The sequence below is a fragment of the Hyperolius riggenbachi genome, chromosome 9, assembly GCF_040937935.1.
Source record: "Hyperolius riggenbachi isolate aHypRig1 chromosome 9, aHypRig1.pri, whole genome shotgun sequence".
In the NCBI taxonomy this organism is placed as follows: Eukaryota; Metazoa; Chordata; class Amphibia; order Anura; family Hyperoliidae; genus Hyperolius; species Hyperolius riggenbachi.
This window is the reverse complement of record NC_090654.1, coordinates 285740851-285762404: the sequence shown is the minus strand read 5'-3', so window position 1 is coordinate 285762404 and position 21554 is coordinate 285740851. Positions and strand designations below refer to the sequence as shown.

General features: G+C 47.5%; 1 protein-coding gene across 1 annotated transcript; it reads left to right on the top strand.

Moving 5' to 3' along the window:
• The first annotated feature begins 446 nt into the window (after positions 1–446).
• Positions 447–21190, top strand: CDKN3 (cyclin dependent kinase inhibitor 3). Its single transcript, XM_068254721.1, has 8 exons — positions 447–555; positions 4201–4307; positions 10326–10381; positions 11523–11567; positions 13566–13788; positions 16702–16733; positions 18454–18557; positions 20692–21190. Exons 2-8 carry the CDS (start codon positions 4234–4236, stop codon positions 20776–20778), a joined length of 621 nt encoding a protein of 206 aa, XP_068110822.1. The 5' UTR covers positions 447–555; positions 4201–4233; the 3' UTR covers positions 20779–21190.
• The last annotated feature ends 364 nt before the right edge of the window (positions 21191–21554 follow it).

Genomic DNA, 21554 nt, shown 5'->3' with positions numbered 1-21554 from the left:
GCGATTTTTAACAATACAGATTCTCTTTAAGTGTCCCTCTTTCTGATCTCAAACATTGGGAGGTATGTAATCTATATGGGGGCGTTTTCATAGTCAGGAAGCCCTAGTGGGATCTTAGGTTGGGAATTAGCTGGGGACCCTCCTCAGCCCCCCGCAGGCAGCCATAAACCCTTCTACCCAATTCCCCGCAATTTAAAATCCAGCGGGGAGCTTGTAGTGACGTCACGGCTCTGACAGGCTGCTGGAACGCAGGCGGCCATTTCTAGTGCTGGCAGGCAAGACCTGAGAAATTCTTCTAGAAGGCAGAGATAAATAAGTATCGTGATAAAATCATCCTTCACGCCACAGTGTCCGTCAGGGAAGCCGTCCTGGATTTTAAAGAATCGACATAAACGGGGTTTTCCGGGCAGGACATGGGCAGCCGTGCCCACACCAAAGATGGCGGAGAAGGGCGCTCAGACCCGGAAGAGTCCGCAGATGAAACCGTTAGATCACGTGACGCCGAGCAGCCTGAGTGCCCAGTGCCCTGGAGAGAAGGAGAGCGGTCCCAGCCTGGTGAGGAGGCATGCTGGGGCTTGTAGTGCTGCAGGGGAGGGGCCTCCGTGCTCGCAGCTTGTAGTGCAGGCTCTTGAATGTCATAACTATTGCTGAATGAGGCTGGCAGCTCGTTGTGAGCTGCCATACAGAGTGCCTGGCACTATATAGGTGGCTATAGAGGACCTGTCATTATGTGTGCTGGGAAGAGGACCTGTCACTATATAGGTGGCTATAGGGGGACCTGTCATGATGTGTGCTGGGGAAGAGGACATGTCATGATGTGTGCTGGGTAGGAGAGAGGACCTGTCATTATGTGTGCTGGGTAGGAGAGAGGACCGGTCATTATGTGTGCTGGGTAGGAGAGAGGACCTGTCATTATGTGTGCTGGGTAGGAGAGAGGACCGGTCATTATGTGTGCTGGGTAGGAGAGAGGACCTGTCATTATGTGTGCTGGGTAGGAGAGAGGACCTGTCATGATGTGTGCTGGGTAGGAGAGAGGGCCTGTCATGATGTGTGCTGGGTAGGAGAGAGGACCTGTCATTATGTGTGCTGGGTAGGAGAGAGGACCGGTCATTATGTGTGCTGGGTAGGAGAGAGGACCGGTCATTATGTGTGCTGGGTAGGAGAGAGGACCTGTCATGATGTGTGCTGGGTAGGAGAGAGGGCCTGTCATGATGTGTGCTGGGTAGGAGAGAGGACCTGTCATGATGTGTGCTGGGTAGGAGAGAGGACCGGTCATTATGTGTGCTGGGTAGGAGAGAGGACCTGTCATTATGTGTGCTGGGTAGGAGAGAGGACCTGTCATGATGTGTGCTGGGTAGGAGAGAGGACCTGTCATGATGTGTGCTGGGTAGGAGAGAGGACCTGTCATGATGTGTGCTGGGTAGGAGAGAGGACCTGTCATGATGTGTGCTGGGTAGGAGAGAGGACCTGTCATGATGTGTGCTGGGTAGGAGAGAGGACCTGTCATGATGTGTGCTGGGTAGGAGAGAGGACCTGTCATGATGTGTGCTGGGTAGGAGAGAGGACCTGTCATTATGTGTGCTGGGTAGGAGAGAGGACCTGTCATTATGTGTGCTGGGTAGGAGAGAGGACCTGTCATTTTGTGTGCTGGGGAAGAGGACCTGTCATTATGTGTGCTGGGTACTGGGTAGGAGAGAGGACCTGTCATTATGTGTGCTGGGTAGGAGAGAGGACCTGTCATTATGTGTGCTGGGTAGGAGAGAGGACCTGTCATTATGTGTGCTGGGTAGGAGAGAGGACCGGTCATTATGTGTGCTGGGTAGGAGAGAGGACCTGTCATTATGTGTGCTGGGTAGGAGAGAGGGCCTGTCATGATGTGTGCTGGGTAGGAGAGAGGACCTGTCATGATGTGTGCTGGGTAGGAGAGAGGACCTGTCATGATGTGTGCTGGGTAGGAGAGAGGACCTGTCATTATGTGTGCTGGGTAGGAGAGAGGGCCTGTTATGATGTGTGCTGGGTAGGAGAGAGGACCTGTCATGATGTGTGCTGGGTAGGAGAGAGGACCTGCCATGATGTGTGCTGGGTAGGAGAGAGGGCCTGCCATGATGTGTGCTGGGTAGGAGAGAGGGCCTGCCATGATGTCTGCTGGGTAGGAGAGAGGGCCTGTCATTATGTGTGCTGGGTAGGAGAGAGGACCTGCCATGATGTGTGCTGGGTAGGAGAGAGGACCTGTCATGATGTGTGCTGGGTAGGAGAGAGGACCTGCCATGATGTGTGCTGGGTAGGAGAGAGGACCTGCCATGATGTGTGCTGGGTAGGAGAGAGGACCTGTCATGATGTGTGCTGGGTAGGAGAGAGGACCTGTCATGATGTGTGCTGGGTAGGAGAGAGGACCTGTCATGATGTGTGCTGGGTAGGAGAGAGGACCTGTCATGATGTGTGCTGGGTAGGAGAGAGGACCTGTCATGATGTGTGCTGGGTAGGAGAGAGGACCTGTCATGATGTGTGCTGGGTAGGAGAGAGGACCTGTCATGATGTGTGCTGGGTAGGAGAGAGGACCTGTCATGATGTGTGCTGGGTAGGAGAGAGGACCTGTCATGATGTGTGCTGGGTAGGAGAGAGGACCTGTCATGATGTGTGCTGGGTAGGAGAGAGGACCGGTCATTATGTGTGCTGGGTAGGAGAGAGGACCTGCCATGATGTGTGCTGGGTAGGAGAGAGGACCTGCCATGATGTGTGCTGGGTAGGAGAGAGGACCTGCCATGATGTGTGCTGGGTAGGAGAGAGGACCTTCCATGATGTGTGCTGGGTAGGAGAGAGGGCCTGCCATGATGTGTGCTGGGTAGGAGAGAGAGGACCTGTCATTATGTGTGGTGGATAGGAAAGTGGACCTGCCATGATGTGTGCTGGGTAGGAGAGAGGACCTGTCATTATGTGTGGTGGATAGGAAAGTGGACCTGCCAGAGTCCAGCCAGAAATCAAACCTTGGGACCTGTTTATGAAGCTGCTAATTAGCTATTGTCATTGAGATTGGATCACTCACAACCATCAGGACATTAATGTGGAGCAGTATACAGTTTGCAATAAGCTTGCATAAGGCCTTGTTCACATTGCATTGTGCTTGCGCAATTGTGATTTATCATTATTTTTTTTTTTTCTAATCGCTCTGCTCTGTGTGTTATAAGCACTTCTGTAAGCTCTTTAGCAGAGCAATTATTTAAATCACTTCCTGACGTCAGTCAGGAATTGATTACCTTGCCCCCAGAAATGAATAAATACAATGTATTTATTTATGAAAGAGCTGGGGGAATCGCTATACAAAGTGCGTTTACAAGCGCTTTGTAATTTCCCTATACCTTCCATTATAGGCAAATAGCCCTCAAATGGTCCATGCAGCGTTTTTGTCAGCCGCAAGCAAACGGAACGCCCCAATAAGAACTATCTCATTGGAAAGCAGTGTAAGCGCTGTTAGGGTGATTTGTACAAATCGCCTGCGCTTAAAAACTCCAAAAACGCCTCCAGTGTGAACGAGCCCTAAAAGCTGCGATTAATAGGTTCTAATTGACTAACTTTAGCGGCAATCAGTCTTTTTAACAGTTTTCTAAATGTGATCAGCTGGAAAGGTTGCTGCTTTTATTTGATAACTAGTAGACCTAAACCTGTTCTAAAACGGGCTCTAGGTCTATCTTTTAACAGTGCGCACCCGTCCGCCCGCGCACACGCCACCCCCGGCTCACTGGCCCCGTCCTGTCTCAACGGCTGTCTGGGTCCGTGCTGCGCACATGCGCAGTAGCAAAAAGCACACAGAGAAAGGCACACGCAGGGACACAGGGGTTTTATTATAGAGGACTAGTTGACCTAAGCCCGTTTAAAATCGGGCTCTAGGTCTCTTCATGCCGCCGCCACCAGTTAGTGCGCGCACCCGTCGCCCGCTCATGCACGTGCTCACCACCCGCGCACACCGCCCTCCACTGCCTTGCGTCACTCCCTCCAGCTCTCTGCAGTGGCTCTGCGTCCCTCCCTGGACATGCGCAAAGACAAAAAGCACTGACACACGGACATGGGACACTTGCCAATTATTAGGTAGGATACACATAATATTAGCATTGATAATATGGATCATTTTCCATGTTTTAGTATATTGACTGAGGTGTTCACAGTGCTGTGCAGAAATAATTGAGCTTTTTCATGTAATTACAGAATGAATAATTCAGGCCTGGTAGATCGGACACCATGGGCCCCAGTGAATTCGACTCTTCAGATGAGGAACCCACCGAGGTTGAAGTGACTCAGTTTGAAGTGTCCTGGTAGGTGAACATCTCCTGCTTGCTGCAACGCTATTGGCCACCAATTTCCCCCGCAACTCCTGCCCCACCCCCACTGCAGAGAGATTTCCTAACTTCCATCAGAGTATTTATCTATAAACCACACAAAAAGGATTTAAAGTGAATCGCTTGAATATGCTACCGCAGAGGTGTGAAAATCAATCCTGTAAGGGACATTTTGTTGAGTGGTCCTAAACCAGGGGTCCCCAACCTTCTATGGCCCATGGACCGCTATCTGGACCAAACTTTTCTCTGGGGGGAGGGGGGGGCGTGCGTGGTGGATTCCAGGGGAGGTGGTGACGGGTGTGGCGGCAAAAATTTATTTGAGGTGTATAGGTATGTAGGTAGCCAGTATAGTTGCCCCAGTATAGGGAGTTTAGTTGCCCCAGTATAGCTAGTATAGTTGCCCTTACTTCCCTCCCCCGTAACCTCCACTCGTCCGCACCATCTTCTATTACAGCAGCGCATCCTGCAGCTGCTCTGAAGAGGCAGGAAGCAGGGCAGCAGTTCCCCTGGTAACAGCGATATTCATCGCCGCTACAGGAAGCCGCTGTCCTGCTTCCTGCCTCTTCACAGCAGCCACGGGGGGCGAGAGGCCAGACCCGCAGACCGGGAGGAAACAGCCCACGGACCAGGGCTGTGGAGTCGGTACAAAAATCTTCCGATTCCAACTCCGTCTCCTCAGTCTATGAAACCACGACTCCGACTCCGGGTAACCAAAATGGCCTCGACTCCGACTCCTTAGTCTAATATTTAACAGGGCTGTGGATTTTGTACAAAAATCATCCGACTCCTCAGTTTATGAAACCATGACTCCGACTCCGGGTGCCCAAAATTGCCCCGACTCCAACTCCACAGCCCTGCCACGGACTGGCAGTGGGGTTGGGGACCCCTGTCCTAAACTATACGACATAACTATAGAGACCTTGGGGGGGGGGGCGTTCCCCCTTCTGCAGAGTGGAGCAGTGAGTGTAACACTTACCTGTTCCAGTGCTGCTTCCAATCTCCTCTGATCTTCCTGTCAGCCACAAGCTCTGTGTTGCATACCTCTGGCTCCTGAGGCATGTCACGTGATCAGGAGGAGGCAGTATGGAAGCACAGAGTGTGCGACTGCCAGGAACGACAGAAGAGACACAACACCTCAATGGAGCAGGTAAGTTTTACACTGGTCCGCTGAGTTACTCTGCTATGTTGGGGGATAGTGTGTGTGTGTGTGTTTTACCTGGCACATGTAGGGGATGGGGAGGTGGATCGCAGGAGGGGGCACATGCTAAGTTTGCTGGGGAAGCCCTGTGGGCTGTTGCTGCACCCCTGTCTCAGTGTTTTATCCAAAAACACTGGTGTGCTCCTCCTGACAGGAAGGCAGCGTGATGTCCTTCTTACTGCTTACAATGATGCACATTTCAAACTCTCAAAGGAACGCTAGAATAGCAAGGAGCGCGGCAGTCAGCCCAGCGGCCTCGAGTTTGACACCTGTCTGTTAGAGCAATAGGTTGCTGGCAGATTTGATTAGAAATATTGATGCGCATTTGGAAACCGCCAGCTTTCGGGTGTGTTCACACTATGGCCTCAATTCACAAAGCATTCCCGCATGCGGTAATGCTGAAATCAGCTGACTTTACCGAGCACTCAGCAAAATGTCAATTCATAAAAGCTGTTACCGCATGAAAAGCTGAAATTCCCGAGCAGTGAGGTAAATTACCGCCTTGCGCAGTGATTATCTCAACACATGTCAGTAAATGCAAGTCATAAAGATTAGAACAGGTGGTATTGGGTCGGAGAATACCACCTGCTTTGAAGAGATAAGAGAGTGGTAACGACTGTGTGATGTTAATGGAGACTCAGCAGAAGCAGATGATTGGAACAAACAAGGCTTCCCTGAATACCCCAGGCTGTGTTTTTAACCTCTTGGGTACCTGTTTTCTGATGTATTTCACATCACAAAGCCTGGCATGTGTAAAGTTTCTTGAGGTTCTTCTAAGCTGTGGCAAGTGAATAGATTGTTTAGAAAGACTAATGGACAGATTCAGAGCAGATTTAGGGCAAGCAGAGGCTGTATAACAAAACCTGCACATCTAAAGGGAAGTTGGGGATGCCTCTTTTATTGTAATGCTGTCTCTGCACGGAGAACAGAAAATGTAACAACTGTATATAAAGAGAAAAGCCATTCCTATAGCATATAGTAGTAATTAATTCTCACACAACCAATCTGTGAAGTATGAACAAATTTATTAGGGACATATCCCTTTAAAAAAAACATTAAAACATAGCATCTCCGAGGAAGCAGAGGGTTCTGCGATACATGTGAGATCAGCGGAGGTACTGGCCAGGCTGTCCTTTTGCGGGGATCTTGGTGGTAAGTTCTGTGTCTTCTTCCTTTCACTTTCTATTCTTATTGACGGACATTTATTCCAAGTTGACTGACGAGCTGTACTCAGATTGTTAAAGAGACACTGAAGCGAAAAAAAAATTATGACATTATGATTTATGTGTAGCACAGCTAAGAAATAAAACATTAAGATCAAATACATCAGTGTAATTGTTTCCAGTACAGGAAGAGTTAAGAAACTCCAGTTGTTATCTCTATGCAAAAAAGCCATTAAGCTTAAGTGGTGGAGAGGGCTGTCTTCTGACTTTTATTATCTCAACTGTGAGGGCTGGTGCACACCAAAACCCGCTAGCAGATCCGCAAAATGCTAGCAGATTTTTAAACGCTTTTTTAAATTTTTCTATGGCGTTTTGCTAGCGTTTTGCGGATTGCTGCTGCGGATTTCAGTATAGTAGATTTCATATATTGTTACAGTAAAGCTGTTACTGAACAGCTTCTGTAACAAAACCGCCTGGCAAACCGCTCTGAAGTGCCGTTTTTCAGAGCGGTTTGCGGTTTTCCTATACTTAACATTGAGGCAGAAACGCATCCACAATCCAAAAAATGCCTCACCCCGGCATTTCTGCAAAACGCCTCCCGCTCTGGTGTGCACCACCCCATTGAGATACATTGACCAAGCAGATCCGCAGCCGCAAGCGGATCTGAAAACGCCCAAAAAGCCGCTCGGTGTGCACCAGCCCTTAGTAAACAGTTTTCTTTTTATCTGCCAGAGGAGAGGTCATTAGTTCATAGACTGCTCTGAAAGACTCATTTTGAATGCTGAGTGTTGTGTAATCTGCACATATTATAGGATGATGCAATGTTAGAAAAAACACTATATACCTGAAAAGAAAAAACACTATATACCTGAAAATAAAAGTATGAGAATATTTTCTTTGCTGCTAATCTTCTAGTAATTATTCATAGTACACAACCAATTCATTATATCATATATTTTTTTTCGCTTCAGTGTCTCTTTAAGGCTGGGATAGTATTGGGAGTTTATATACTGCAGGATTTATATAATATATGGATCACCTTATCTTCTGCATATGTATATATTAGACCATACTGTATGTATTACATGATTGCATAGATCATGACCATTATTGTATGTGTCATTTTTCTTGGACGCCAGACCTGTACCCTTTTGCTATGTTTTAATGGTTTTTAAAGGGATATGTCCCTAATAAATTTGTTCATACTTCACGGATTGGTTGTGTGAGAATGAATTACTACTATATGCTATAGAGATGGCTTTTCTCTTTATATGCAGTTTTGATATTAATCATCCATGGCGTTATTTGAGATTGTTTGGCTCACTTTTAGTGTTTTTTTTGTTTTTGTCAGAAAATGTAACAAATCAGCCAGCTACATTCCTCATGTTACCGATACTTTAGTTCGGTAAATCCCCGCATTTCTATGGCAGCTGTGAAAATGTTTATGAATTAGCACACAGAAGTCTAAAATACCGAATGCGGTATTTTCCCAACCGGATTTTTTTTACCGCACAGCCTTTTATGAATTGACCCCTACGCGTGTTGTGGTGCGCTATAACGTAATCCCACAGGAATACTCTGTAATGACACCGCAATAGGCCCATTCAGTACGCCAGGTTCCACTGCACTAATGTGAGCTGTGCGTGACACTGCGCACGTTACACCCGAGTCACTAATGACTGGAGAGGAGGCGCCGCACGTTACACCCGAGTCACTGACTGTCTGCATTTGTTTACAGTCACTAGGTTACGTCCTCCCTCGCTCTGCGCTCGCATTCTGTGCTGAGGGGGCGCGGCTGGCTTGTCATGTGGGCGGTCATGTGGTGACGCCCACATGACGTATTACTCAGTGTACGGAGTGACGATGGGCTGCGTGCAGGGCTGTAATCCTGCGCAGCCACGTCTATTTGAAATACGCAGGCAGAGGATTTTTAAAGCGGCGATTGTAATCGCCCAGAGATGAGGCGACCCTGGGCTGGGTCGGGGCATGTAATAAGTGGATTGTGATAACGGTGTGTCTGGAAAGTGAAAGGGAGCCATGGATCGTCTGCCCTGAGGTCTGATAGTGCTCTAAGGTAATTAACTTTTTTTTTTAATTCAGCTCTTAAGTCCTTTAAGTTTCCTTTTAAAGTGACCCTGAGGTGAAAATAAACTGATGAGGTGAACAATTATATTTATCCTCCTAATCCTAAAGGTGGCCATACACTTATAGATTTGCAGCAGATTCGACCTTCAGATAGATTTCTTTTAAGCCCCATCTACACTATGGGACATTGCAGCGATCCGGCGGCTCGATTAGCCGCCGGATCGCCTCTTCCGCGTGCCCGCCGCGTCCCCGCCGCATTCGATTCCCCGCCGGCGCCGCTTATCTTCTGCTCGTTTCCCTGCCATTGTCCCCTCACGAGGAACGAGCAGGGAATCGGCGGTGCGGAGATCCGTCCTGTCGGATCTTATCAATCGATAATTGATAAGGAGCATCGCGGCCGCATCTACGCGTGTAGATGCGGCTTTAGATGCTTGTCAAGTCAAATCTGACAGGAACCTATCTGATGTGTGCCACACACTAGGAACAGATTTCCAATAGATTTCAGAATGAAATCTATTCGAAATCGATCGAAATGCATTATTGGACCATTAGATCCAACGCAACTCTATGGGCCATGGATCTGCTGCCAGCAGCAGATCGGCCTAGATTTTCCATCCTGTCAGATCAAATCGATCGCAATTGGCAGCAAACCGATTGATAGAATTGATTTCCAATCGATCGATTCGATAGAATCGATCGATGGATGAAATCAACCAGTGTATGGCCCCTTAAAAGCGACTTTTAAAGGGATACTGTAGGGGGGTCAGGGGAAAATGAGCTGAACTTACCCGGGGCTTCTAATGGCCCCCCGCAGACATCCTGTGTTGGCGCAGCCACTCCCCAATGCTCCGGCCCCGCCTCCGGTTCACTTCTGGAATTTCAGACTTTAAAGTCAGAAAACCACTGCGCCTGCGTTGTCGTGTCCTCGCTCCCGCTGATGTCACCAGAAGTGTACTGCGCAGACACAGACCATACTGGGCCTGCGCCGTGCGCTCTTGATGACATCAGCGGGATCGAGGACACGGCAACGCAGGCGCAGTGGTTTTCTGACTTTAAAGTCAGAAATTCCAGAAGTGAACCGGAGGCGGGGCCGGAGCATCGGTGAGCGGCTGCGCGGGCACAGGATGTCTGCGGGGGACCATTAGAAGCCCCGGGTAAGTTCAGCTCATTTTCCCCCGACCCCCCTACAGTATCCCTTTAAGTATCCCAGGGTTTTCTTTTATATTTAAACATTTGCAAAGTAGGTTGAATGTTTTACGGTCTCTCTCAGTGGCAGCCTATTAAGTGTCCCAGAGTTAGAAAAAGGTCAATAGTTCATGTATTTTATCTCTCCCCTGTCCTCAGAAGTGGTATTCTGCCAGGAAAACTTTTATGGCTGCAATTTGCTTATCAGTGATGATTACTATAATCCCAACAAGTTACCGACAAGACAGAAGCTGTCACTTCCATGCCTAGAAATTAACTCTTTCAAGCAGCAAAATAAAACAAGCAAAACAGCCAGGTGCATTGTGTGTTCATGCAGTGCTCATCTGTGTCTTCCTCTTGCAGGCTTAGCCTGGAGCCCGTCCAGTATGCGGTGATATTGGGCATCAGTCCTCTCCCAGGTATATTTCATACTTTTACTTAACCTTTTGGGGACCGACGTAGTTTGAATCTACGTCCAGCAGGTGGTGCTGCCGCCCTGACTGGACGTTGAGTCAACGTCCGCACTAACTAACCGTCCCGATCGTGCGCACCGGAGAGGGTAGATTAAGCTGTCATATGACAGGTGACATCTCCCCTCAGTGATCAGCAGCCTTCGCGTATGGCTGCTGCTCATGTGATCACTATAATCGCTGGCTAATCATAGTGATCACTTACAGAGCTGCGGCGGGAGGGGGAGGGGGGAAGGAAGAGGATCCACTCACCTTCCTGTTGTTCCCCCGACGATCGGCACTCCCCTCCGCTCTGGCCAGCATCCCTGCTGTATTGACGCTAAGTGCCGGGTCCCGGCTTGATGATGTCATCAAGCAGGGACCTGGCACTTAGCGTCAGTAGGAGCCGGGAAGCCAGCGGGAGCGGAGGTGTCTACAGCTGCTCATCGCTGGAGCCTGGGAGGTGAGTAAAGGCTGCTAGCGAAAAAGGGGAGGACATCTGTAGGCAGGGGGGAACACCATGCCCAGCAAACCCCAGCAGGGATCCAGCTGCCTGACCTCCCCACCCCGCATGTAAAATGCCTGTCCTTTAAAAAAAAAAAAAAAAAAAAACCAAAAAACCAAAAAAAAAGTTTTAATTACCTGGGGAATCTACCAGCCCCCTGCAGCCATCCTGTGCCCTCGCAGTCACTCATGGCTCTTCTGGTCCCCCGCTGCCAGCTAGTTTTGTTTTTGCCGACTGGGAGTCGGCCGGTTACGGGTGCAATGCATAACATTTTAACCATAATGCGTAAAAATGTACTTGTTGATGTCCGCGATAGCTTCCTGCACCAGCGGGAATGCGTAACAAGGTACGCATGCCGGCCGACTCCCAGTCGGAAAAAACTAAACTAGCTGGCAGCGGGGGACCAGAAGAGCCATGAGTGACTGTGAGGGCACAGGATGGCTGCAGGGGGCTAGTAGATGCCCCCCGTAAGTGAAACTCATTTTTTTTTTCAGTTTAGGCTTCCTTTAAGGGGGGGAAGGCAGCCGGTCCTTAAGGGGTTAAATAGAGCAAAAAATAGTCTCCATCTTTGTTCTGTTGTTCATTGCTTTGCTTCTGTGTTTTCAGGATGCAAATTCAAAGACATCCGACGTAACCTGCTGCAGAATATAGGTAGGTGATTCCTTCTGAGTGTATACTGAGATCTCTGCAGTCACCCGCCTGTTATGTCACTTCCATCGATTATAATCAGATAAAAATCTGTGCCATATGCATGCCCAATAGTTTGAAAAGTCAAATAGAGATGAAAAGAGATGGGCACAGCTGCTAAAAGACCCTTCATTTGTGGCTGGGTAGACACATATGGATTACAGCAGGGGGGGGGGGGGGGGGGACTTGCCCTGCTTCATCAGAGACTCTGAACAGTCTTTTCATCTCTATTTGACTGAACTTAGTTTATATATATCGGTCGGACATGCTGCAAAATGCCGGGCAATCATGGTCAGTCGAGTGCGGTAACGACGAGCATAGACAGTGACGAAACCCCCGAGACTAGTGTATAAACGTGCATGTATGTGTGCCTTTATACACTACCGGTCCTGTGTCATGGAGCCCATCCCCCTTCCAAATCTGCCGCTCTCCGGTTAGCCCCGTACACACCACTGGTGTATAGCACACCGGTGCGTGGGTGACATCACACCGGTGCGTGGGTGACATCACACATGCGCCATGTTGGTGGCGTGTATGGGGCTGATTGAAGAGCGGCAGATTCGGAAGACTGACGGGCACCGTGACACAGGACAGGTAATGTATAGACGCACACATGCATGCACGTTTATACACTAGAGGATCTGCGGCGAGGCTCAACCAATTCCCGAGAGATTTCATGCTGATATTGATCGGAAATCTGCCTGCGGTGTACGGGCAGCCAACAGATCTCTTTGATCAGATTCGATCAGAGAGAGATTTGACCGTTAGGCTGGGTGCACACATAGCAGAAACGCTAGCGTTGCGGAAAACGCTGTTTTTGCCGCTAATGGAAGTCTATGGGCCGCAGAAAGAAAAGCATATAAAACCGCATATGCGTTTCCGATGCAATTTAAAACATGCGTTTTTAAAAACGCATGTTTTATTGCATAACTAGTAAAAAGGCCCGCCCGTTATAAAACGGGCGCTGATTGCGCTGCCCGGAAGCTCCCTTGTACATTGAGTAGCACGCATGCTCAGTGTGAAGTTAATGATGCTTCTGGAGGTAAAATACTAATTCTCTTCACTTCAACACCTCTTACACTCCCCAAATTTTCAGGGTAGGGAGGGGGGACACCCCCCCCCCCCCCCCCCCCCCCCCGAACTACCTCTATACCAAATTGCAGCCCCTGAGACCCGCTGGTTCAGGAGATAGGTTTCTGTAATCTATCTCAGGAACCAGCGGGTCTCGGAGGCTGCAATTTGGCATAGAGGTCGTTCGGGGGGTTCCCTCCCTACCCTGAAAGTTTGGGGAGTGTAGGATGTGTGGGAGCGGAGATATATTGTATTTTACCACCAGCAGCATCATTCAATAGGAAATGTGGCCGCACAGTCTCTCCTACTGCGCAAATCAACAGGCAGCCTAATCAGACACACCGGCCCTGTGTCCTAACTGCCCTGGCTGCGCACATGCTCAGTGCAAAAAAAAACAGGGACACAGGATGCCGCAGGGACAGTTAGGTTTTATTGTAGAGGATCTTCAAAAACGCAAATAATGAAAGTCAATGGAAACACAGTATGCTTTTTTCATTCATTTTTCATGCGTTTGCTGCTTTAAAAAAAAATTTGTGATGTATTTCCGCTTCCTGTTGTCTTCCTAGCGATTTGCATAAATCGCAAAAAAACGCATGTAAAACTCATACAAACACATATAGGTTTTGTATATGCGAACCGCAAATGCATCAAAACGCTTGAAAAACTCATCTGTGTAAAAAGCCGCACACGCAGCAAAACCACACACAACATAAAATGAAGCATGACATAAAAGGCAGGTTTTCATGTTATGTATGCACCTAGCCTCACACAGATTATTTTCTGAAAGATCTTACCCTTAGGTGACTTTGAGAATGACGTGGCCACAGGAGAGCACTGAATGTATAGTCACTTCCTGTATCGTCACTTCCTGTATCTATGATGTCTTTGCAGAGGAAATCCGTGAGCTCGGGATCCAGGACGTGTTTGTATTTTGCACTTTGGCCGAGCTCAAGATGTATCGGGTGCCCACCTTACTACAAGAATACAGCAAGCAGGACGTCGTCGTCCACCATTACCCGTTCCTGGACGGGAACGTGCCACAGATGGATGAGTGTCTCCGAGTGCTGGAAGACCTGAAGACCTGCATGGACAACAGCAGGAGGACTCTGATACAGTACGTTCCCGGGAGCCCCTCCTATACGGGCCGCCGGCAGGTCTTACAGGAAGAGCTGAAGCTTCCTCCATAGCCTAGAAATCTGGATGTGATCATATCTGCCCACCAAGAGAAACCATATACCAAGGTGGCTGTGCCAGCATACAATGCTCGGTTGCCACGGCACAGTCGCTGGCTGGACTGATTATCATGGCCCTACTTCTCTGCCATCCTGTGTCTGGGATTGGTGGTCACTGGGTGGTCCCAGGACCTTAAAGTTTTTATTATGAGGGGGGGGATGGCTCAGATCCCATAGTTAAGCCCCCCCCCCATTCCCCCCCAAACCCCTCACCAGCTGTGTCTGAAGATGGCCCCACTGGGCATACATAGTGAGGGTCCGGGAGGGTGATGGAGATGTGAATGGGGCCCGATGAGCGATATATATGGAGCAGACCTATGGGGATTAAACTGTGCCTACCCTTCCCAGAGTAATAGTAAAGACTGCCCCTAAGCAGCAGTTGCTACTCTCCTCTGCCTCCCATCACTCACATTCCTGAGTAACAGTAAAGACGGCCCCTGAGCATCAGTCCTGTTACACTCCGTCTCCCACCGCTTACACTCCGCAGTAATTGTATAGACTGCCCCTGAGCAGCAGTCCTGTTACACTCTGCTTCCTACCGCTTACACTCTGCAGGACTGCCCCTGAGCATCAGTCCTGTTACACTCCGCCTCCCACCACTTACACTCCACAGTAATTGTACAGACTGCCCCTGAGCAGCAGTCCTGTTGCACTCCGCCTCCCACCGCTTGCACTCCACACTAATTGTACAGACTGCCCCTGAGCATCAGTCCTGATACTCTCCACCTCCCACCGCTTACACTCCGCAGTAATTGTACAGACTGCTTCTGAGCAGCAGTCCTGTTACACTCCGCCTCCCACCGCTTACATTCTGCAGTAATTGTACAGACTGCCCCTGAGTATCAGTCCTGATACACTCTGCCTCCCACCGCTTACACTCCGCAGTAAATGTATAGACTGCCCCTGAGCAGCAGTCCTGTTACACTCTGCCTCCTACTGCTTACATTCTGCAGTAATTGCACAGACTGCCCCTGAGCATCAGTCCTGTTACACTCCACCTCCCACTGCTTACACACCACAGTAATTGTACAGACTGCCCCGCGCATCAGTCCTGTTACACTCCGCCTCCCACTGCCTACACTACGCAGTAATTGAACAGACTGCCCCTGAGCAGCAGTCCTGTTACACTCTGCCTCCTACTGCTTACACTCCACAGTAATTGTACAGACTGCCCCCGAGCAGCAGTCCTGTTACACTCTGCCTCCCACCGCTTACACTCCACAGTAATTGTACAGACTGCCCCTGAGCAGCAGTCCTGTTACACTCTGCCTCCCACTGCTTACACTCCACAGTAATTGTATAGACTGCCCCTGAGCAGCAGTCCTGTTACACTCTGCCTCCCTCCGCTTACACTCCGCAGTAATTGTACAGACTGCCCCTGAGCATCAGTCCTGATACTCTCCACCTCCCACCGCTTACACTCCACAGTAATTGTACAGACTGCCCCTGAGCAGCAGTCCTGTTACACTCCGCCTCCCACCGCTTACACTCTGCAGTAATTGTATAGACTGCCCCTGAGCGTCAGTTCTGTTACACTCCGCCTCCCACCCTTTACACTGCACAGTAATTGTACAGACTGCCCTTGAGCATCAGTCCTGTTACACTCCACCTCCCACTGCTTACACTCTGCAGTAATTGTACAGACTGCCCCTTAGCATCAGTCCTGTTACACTCTGCCTCCCACCGCTTACACTCTGCAGTAATTGTACAGACTGCCCCTTAGCATCAGTCCTGTTACACTCTAGCTCCCGCATACACTCCGCAGTAATTGTATAGACCGCCCCTGAGCAGCAGTCCTGTTACTCTCCCCCACCTACCACCAGATACAGGCAGGGAAGATATGTAGGGAAGTCGATCAGTGATGGGAAACCGCCAAGCATGTTGCAGGCAGGATCCTATTTTTGGTATTTAAGCCCAAAACTGACCAAGGCAAATTCTGAAAGCAATCATCATTATTATTAATATTATTATTATTATTATTATTATGCTGATTAATGTTAATTCTAAGTCGAACTCTTTTCAAGTTTAAAAATACCTTGTGAAGCTGTGCACTGTTCTATGCAGACATAAGACCTTACTACCAACTCCTGACGTCAAAGTTCTAAAAAAAAAATATTGATCGTGGGCCCGACAAGCTACAGTCTTGGTAGAAGTGATGTTTATCAGCACTTCAACTCTGTCTAATCTATTGCGAAAAGGGAATGATTGCTGCTATAGCAATATTCTTGGAATGGCTAAAAATAAAAAAATAAAAAGTTCAAAAAATGTTTAAAGTGATATATTTTTTTTTTTTTTTTACCTCTCATGTGGTTAAAATGAACCAAGGAGAGAGTTATATGGAGGTGGCCATATTTATTTCCTTTTAAGCAATACCAGTTGCTGTCCTGCTGATCCTCTGTCTCCAATACTTTTATCCATCGCCCCTGAACAAGCATATGCAGATCAGGTTTTTCTGAAATTATTGTCAGAATTGACAAGATCGCAAGCTTGTTTTAGGTGTACTTCAGACACTACTGCTGCCAAATAGATCAGCAGGGCTGCCAGGAAACTAGTATTGTTTAACAGGAAAAAAGTAGGGCAGCCTCCATATCACTCATCTCGGGTTCACTTTGTTTCAACCCCAACCCCCTAATAAACCCCTTGTGGCCCCTACACTTTGCCTTAAGATTCGTGGACACCTGAAATGGCGACCGAACGAGAACGCTAAGGCGACCCAACGCCATACAGATACATCATGTGATGCAAGAATGGAGCTTTATGTGTTGTTGTTTAATCCTTGTATCTTTATTTTGCAGTTGTTATGGAGGACTGGGCCGATCTTGTCTCAGTAAGTTCTTCTTTAACCCATTCAGGTTCCGTCGTTTTCACGTGAGAAATGTTCACCTCCCATTCATTAGCCTATAACTTTATCACTACTTATCACAATGAACTGATCTATATCTTGTTTTTTCCGCCACCAATTAGGCTTTCTTTGGGGGGTACATTTTGCTAAGAGCCACTTTACTGTACATGCATTTTAACAGGAAGAATAAGAAAAAACGGAAAAAATTCATTATTTCTCAGTTTTCAGCCATTATAGTTTTAAAATAATACATGCCTCCATAATTAAAACTCACGTATTGTATTTGCCCATATGTCCCGGTTATTACACCGTTAAAATTATGTCCCTATCACAATGTATGGCGACAATATTTTATTTGGAAATAAAGGTGCATTTTTTCCGTTTTGCATCTATCACTATTTACAAGTTTAAAATAAAAAAAAAAATAGAAATATTTCATCTTTACATTGATATTTAAAAAGTTTAGACCCTTAAGTAAATATTTACATGTGTTTTTTTTTTTTATTGTAATGTTTTTTTGTTTTTTTTTTATAGTAAACATTTTATTTGGGTAGTTTTGGGAGGGTGGGAGGTAAACAATAGGTTTGTAATGTAAATGTGTGTTGATTTTCATTTTTTTTTTATTTTCAGCTGTAGTATTACTTTTTGGCCACAAGATGGCGGCCATGAGTTTGTTTACATGACGTCACTCTAAGCGTAACACACGCTTAGAGTGACGCATCGGGGATGGAACAGCCAGAAAAGGCGCAGCTTCCGAGAGAGTTACAAATCAAGCAGCTAGTCCAGCCTGACTTCAGTCAGGGTACCTGATCTGTATGCTTGTTCAGGGGTTATGGTTAAACGTATTAGAGGCAGAGGAGCTGCAGGACAGCCAGGCAATGTGCATTGTTTAACCCTTTCCAATCCCATGTCGGGACTATGTCTGACATTGGCATTTTTTCCCATAACACCAATGTCTGATATAGTCCCAGTCACACCCCACCACTGACGCTGCCCCCTGCCAGGGCACAGAGCCTCCAGAGCCCTGGTCCTGGGAAGAGCACTGACTGCAGCATCAGTGGTCACATGACCGCATTGCTGAGGACTATGTTTGCAGTTCTTACAGGTTCTTTGAATTCATGGGCTGTATAAGCTTCCTTATGGGTGTTGTCTGAGGCATATTAGTAGGGACAGAGATTGTGAGGGGACAAGTGCTTTAAAGGATACCCGAACTGACAAGTGACATGATGAGATAGACATGTGTATGTACAGTGCCTAGCACACAAATAACTAGGCTGTGTTCCTTTTTTTCTTTCTCTGCCTGAAAGAGTTAAATATCAGGTATGTAAGTGGCTGACTCAGTCCTGACTCAGACAGGAAGTGACTACAGTGTGACCCTCACTGATAAGAAAATCCAACTATAGAAACACTTTCCTCGCAGAAAATGGCTTCTGAGAGCAAGAAAGAGATAAAAAGGGGAATTTCTTATCAGTAAGGGTCACACTGTAGTCACTTCCTGTCTGAGTCAGGGCTGAGTCAGCCACTTACATACCTGATATTTAACTCTTTCAGACAGAAAAAAAGGAACACAGCATAGTTATTAGTGTGCTAGGCACTGTACAAACACATGTCTATCTCATCATGTCACATGTCAGTTCAGGTATCCTTTAATAATTGGGCTTGACTGGAAATGTTTGAGATTTACAAGCTGACCTTCTTGTTGCAGTTGCGGCTTGTCTTCTGATGCACCTAAATGAATCCGTCACATCTCAAGAAGCCATCAGTCTAGTCCGGGCTGTCCGGGGCCCCGGTGCAATACAGACCATCAAGGTAATACCGCTGTGCTCACGTCATACTGGACCTAAGTGTACATTTATTATGTATGAGGTCATCTTCTTAAAGTGGACTTCTGGCATACATAGAAAAACAAACTCCGAGGTACACTAATGTCCCGACACGTCGTGTGTGTAGTAAGATTCCCCGGAGGGCCAAATCAGCCAAGTGTTGGCATGTAACTCCTCCCCCTGCAGGAAGATTTATCGCAAAGAGCCAACATGGCAATTTAACTTGAATACTATAGACCTCAAGACACACAACATTTATATCACGCTTTTCTCCTGGCGGACTCAAAGCGCCAAAACTGCAGCCACTAGGGGGCTCTCTATAGGCAGTGTTAGGGAGACTTGCCTGAGGACTCCTTACTGAATAAGTGTAGCTTACTGAACAGGTAGAGTCGAGATTCGAACCTAGGTCTCCTGTGTCAGAGGCAGAACCCTTAACCAGTACACTATTTAACCACTGTTATACTATACCCAGTGTAGGTAGCCTGATGTCCCACCACCTAGTCTAGGTGGCCAGTTGTCTCCCGATTCCACCTCCCGAAATGTAGAGGACGGGTAGGGGAAGTAACTCACATTTTTATGCGTTACGGGTGTAATGCTAAGTGGCGCGCGATCGCGGGCATGCCCCGTGGTGTCCCCCGGTAGCCCTGGGATCAGTGAACGGGAACATGGTTCCCGATCCGTGTCCCCAGCAGAAAAACCGAAGCGCTCTTACTAGAGGCTTCAGTTTTTCTGCCTGGAAAAATTTCCGCATTCCCCTTGTACTTCCGCTTAGCGAGATGCACAAGGAGGAGGAAAAAAATTCAAGGTGGCCATCTTGTGGCCAAATAGTAAAATTACATCTACATATTTTTTACATTACAATTTACACATATACCGGTAACGTTAAAAATGAACTGTTTATTTCCCACACCAAAATATTACCCAAATAACATTTTTAATGGAAAAAAGGCATAGTTACCTAAGGGTCTGAACTTTTTAAATATGCATTCGAAGGGTGTATACTACGAACATTTTTTAAATTATAAGCTTGTAAATAGTGATGGACGCAAATCTGAAAAAATGCACCTTTATTTCCAAATAAAATATTGGCACCATACATTGGGTGATAGGGGCAAAATGTAAATGGTGTCATAACTGAGACAAACGGGCAAATAAAATGCATAGGTTTTAATTATGGTAGCATGGATTATTTTAAAGCTATAATACAAAAATACAATACAATTTTTTTCTTATTAATCCTGTTAAAATGCATTTATAATAAAATAATTCTTAGCAAAATATACCACCCAAAGAAAGCCTAATTAGTGGCGGAAAAAAACAAGATCTAGATCAATAAATTGTGATAAGTAGTGATAAAGTTATTAGCGAATGAATGGGAGGTGAAAATTGTTCTGATGCATAAGGTGAAAAATCCCTGCGGGCTGAAATGGTTAACCTCCTTAGCGGTATGCCCGACACTGTGTCGGGCATTCCGCTGGCTGGCCCCAGGAGTCCCCCAGTATAATTTTAACTGATCCCATGCCTGTAAAAGCTTCAGCTAGCACTAGGCTAGCTAGTACAGGTGGCTGGTATCCCCCCGATTGCTAATGATCGTCTGCTAATACATTACCCAGCCTGGATCCAGCGATCAGCGCAGCCTCCCCGGACAGCTCCGGTCCTCTCTATCGCAGATATTAGCGGACGATTATCAGCAATCTTGGGGATACCAGCCACCTGTAATAGCTAGCCTAGTGCTAGCAGAAGCTTTTACAGGCATGGGTTCAGTTAAAACTATACTGGGGTCTCTAGACTGCAAAACCTCCTGAGTAGATGGTATCGTATCCATAGATCTAGAAAGTGGCAATCGAGTCAATCAGTAGAGTAGGTCAATAAGATTCAAATAATTCTGACTTCATGCAGGATTATGAAACTTCTGTATGCAAATTTACTTGGCTGGAAAACGGACCAATTAAATTTCACCTTGGCAGAATTTGATTGTTCCATTTTCAAGCTACATGCGTTTGCGTAATACAAATTGTACGCAGCTTAGCATTGGGCTAATAAAAAAAAATAAAATTAAAAAAATCACGTTTTTCATTTTATTTTCATCACTAATGCTGCTCCCCCTCCTTGTTTTGTAGCAATACAATTTTATCAATGAGTTCCGTGAGAACGTGACGACATGCCCCTCGAGTTCTGACGAGAACAATCGGGCTCTGTCAAGATGATCCCCATCCTGCGGAGACCTGGGCTGCCTCTGGGACACGCCTCTGAGGAGACCTGGGCTGCCTCTGGGACACGCCTCTGAGGAGACCTGGGCTGCCTCCGGGACACGCCTCTGAGGAGACCTGGGCTGCCTCCGGGACACGCCTCTGAGGAGACCTGGGCTGCCTCCGGGACACGCCTCTGAGGAGACCTGGGCTGCCTCCGGGACACGCCTCTGAGGAGACCTGGGCAGCCTCCGGGACACGCCTCTGAGGAGACCTGGGCAGCCTCCAGAACACGCCTCTGAGGAGCAGCGGGAACCATCTTTTATATTGAACGGACACTTAGCGCAGCTTCTGGCACGGCTTGTGAAAAACTTTTATGCTCCTGTGAGTCGGCTTAGCCACAAATAAAGTCTAAATAAGTGGAGAAGAAGACCTGTCTGTCTCATAGGATTATAATATAGGGAGGCGGCCACTGACAGAAATACGGGATGCTCCGGACTCTTCCCCAATCCCCCTATTGTTCTCAGTTGCGCTTCCCCGTCATGTACTATAGAATCCCTTTATAGTAAACTCCAAGTGACCAGGAAAAGTAGTTTACTATATCAGGATTGGTCATAAATTGTATATATAGACGCATGTGCTGGGACCTGAGGAATGAGTTTACTATATACAGAGGCTTACTATATCGGAGTTCACTGTAACGAGATTCTACTGTATAGCAAAGTCCGCACCATCCCTACAGTAGTGGTTTTAGTTTGCAAAACTGCATTATATGCTGCGCAGAGGCTGCTTAA

Bases quoted from the DNA above. Each gene is read 5' to 3' on its own strand.
- CDKN3 (XM_068254721.1), top strand. From the start codon at position 4,234: ATGGGCCCCAGTGAATTCGACTCTTCAGATGAGGAACCCACCGAGGTT. The intron at 11,568-13,565 runs GTAGGTGATTCC...ATGTCTTTGCAG, and splicing joins TAACCTGCTGCAGAATATAG to AGGAAATCCGTGAGCTCGGG. The intron at 18,558-20,691 runs GTAATACCGCTG...CTTGTTTTGTAG, and splicing joins GTGCAATACAGACCATCAAG to CAATACAATTTTATCAATGA.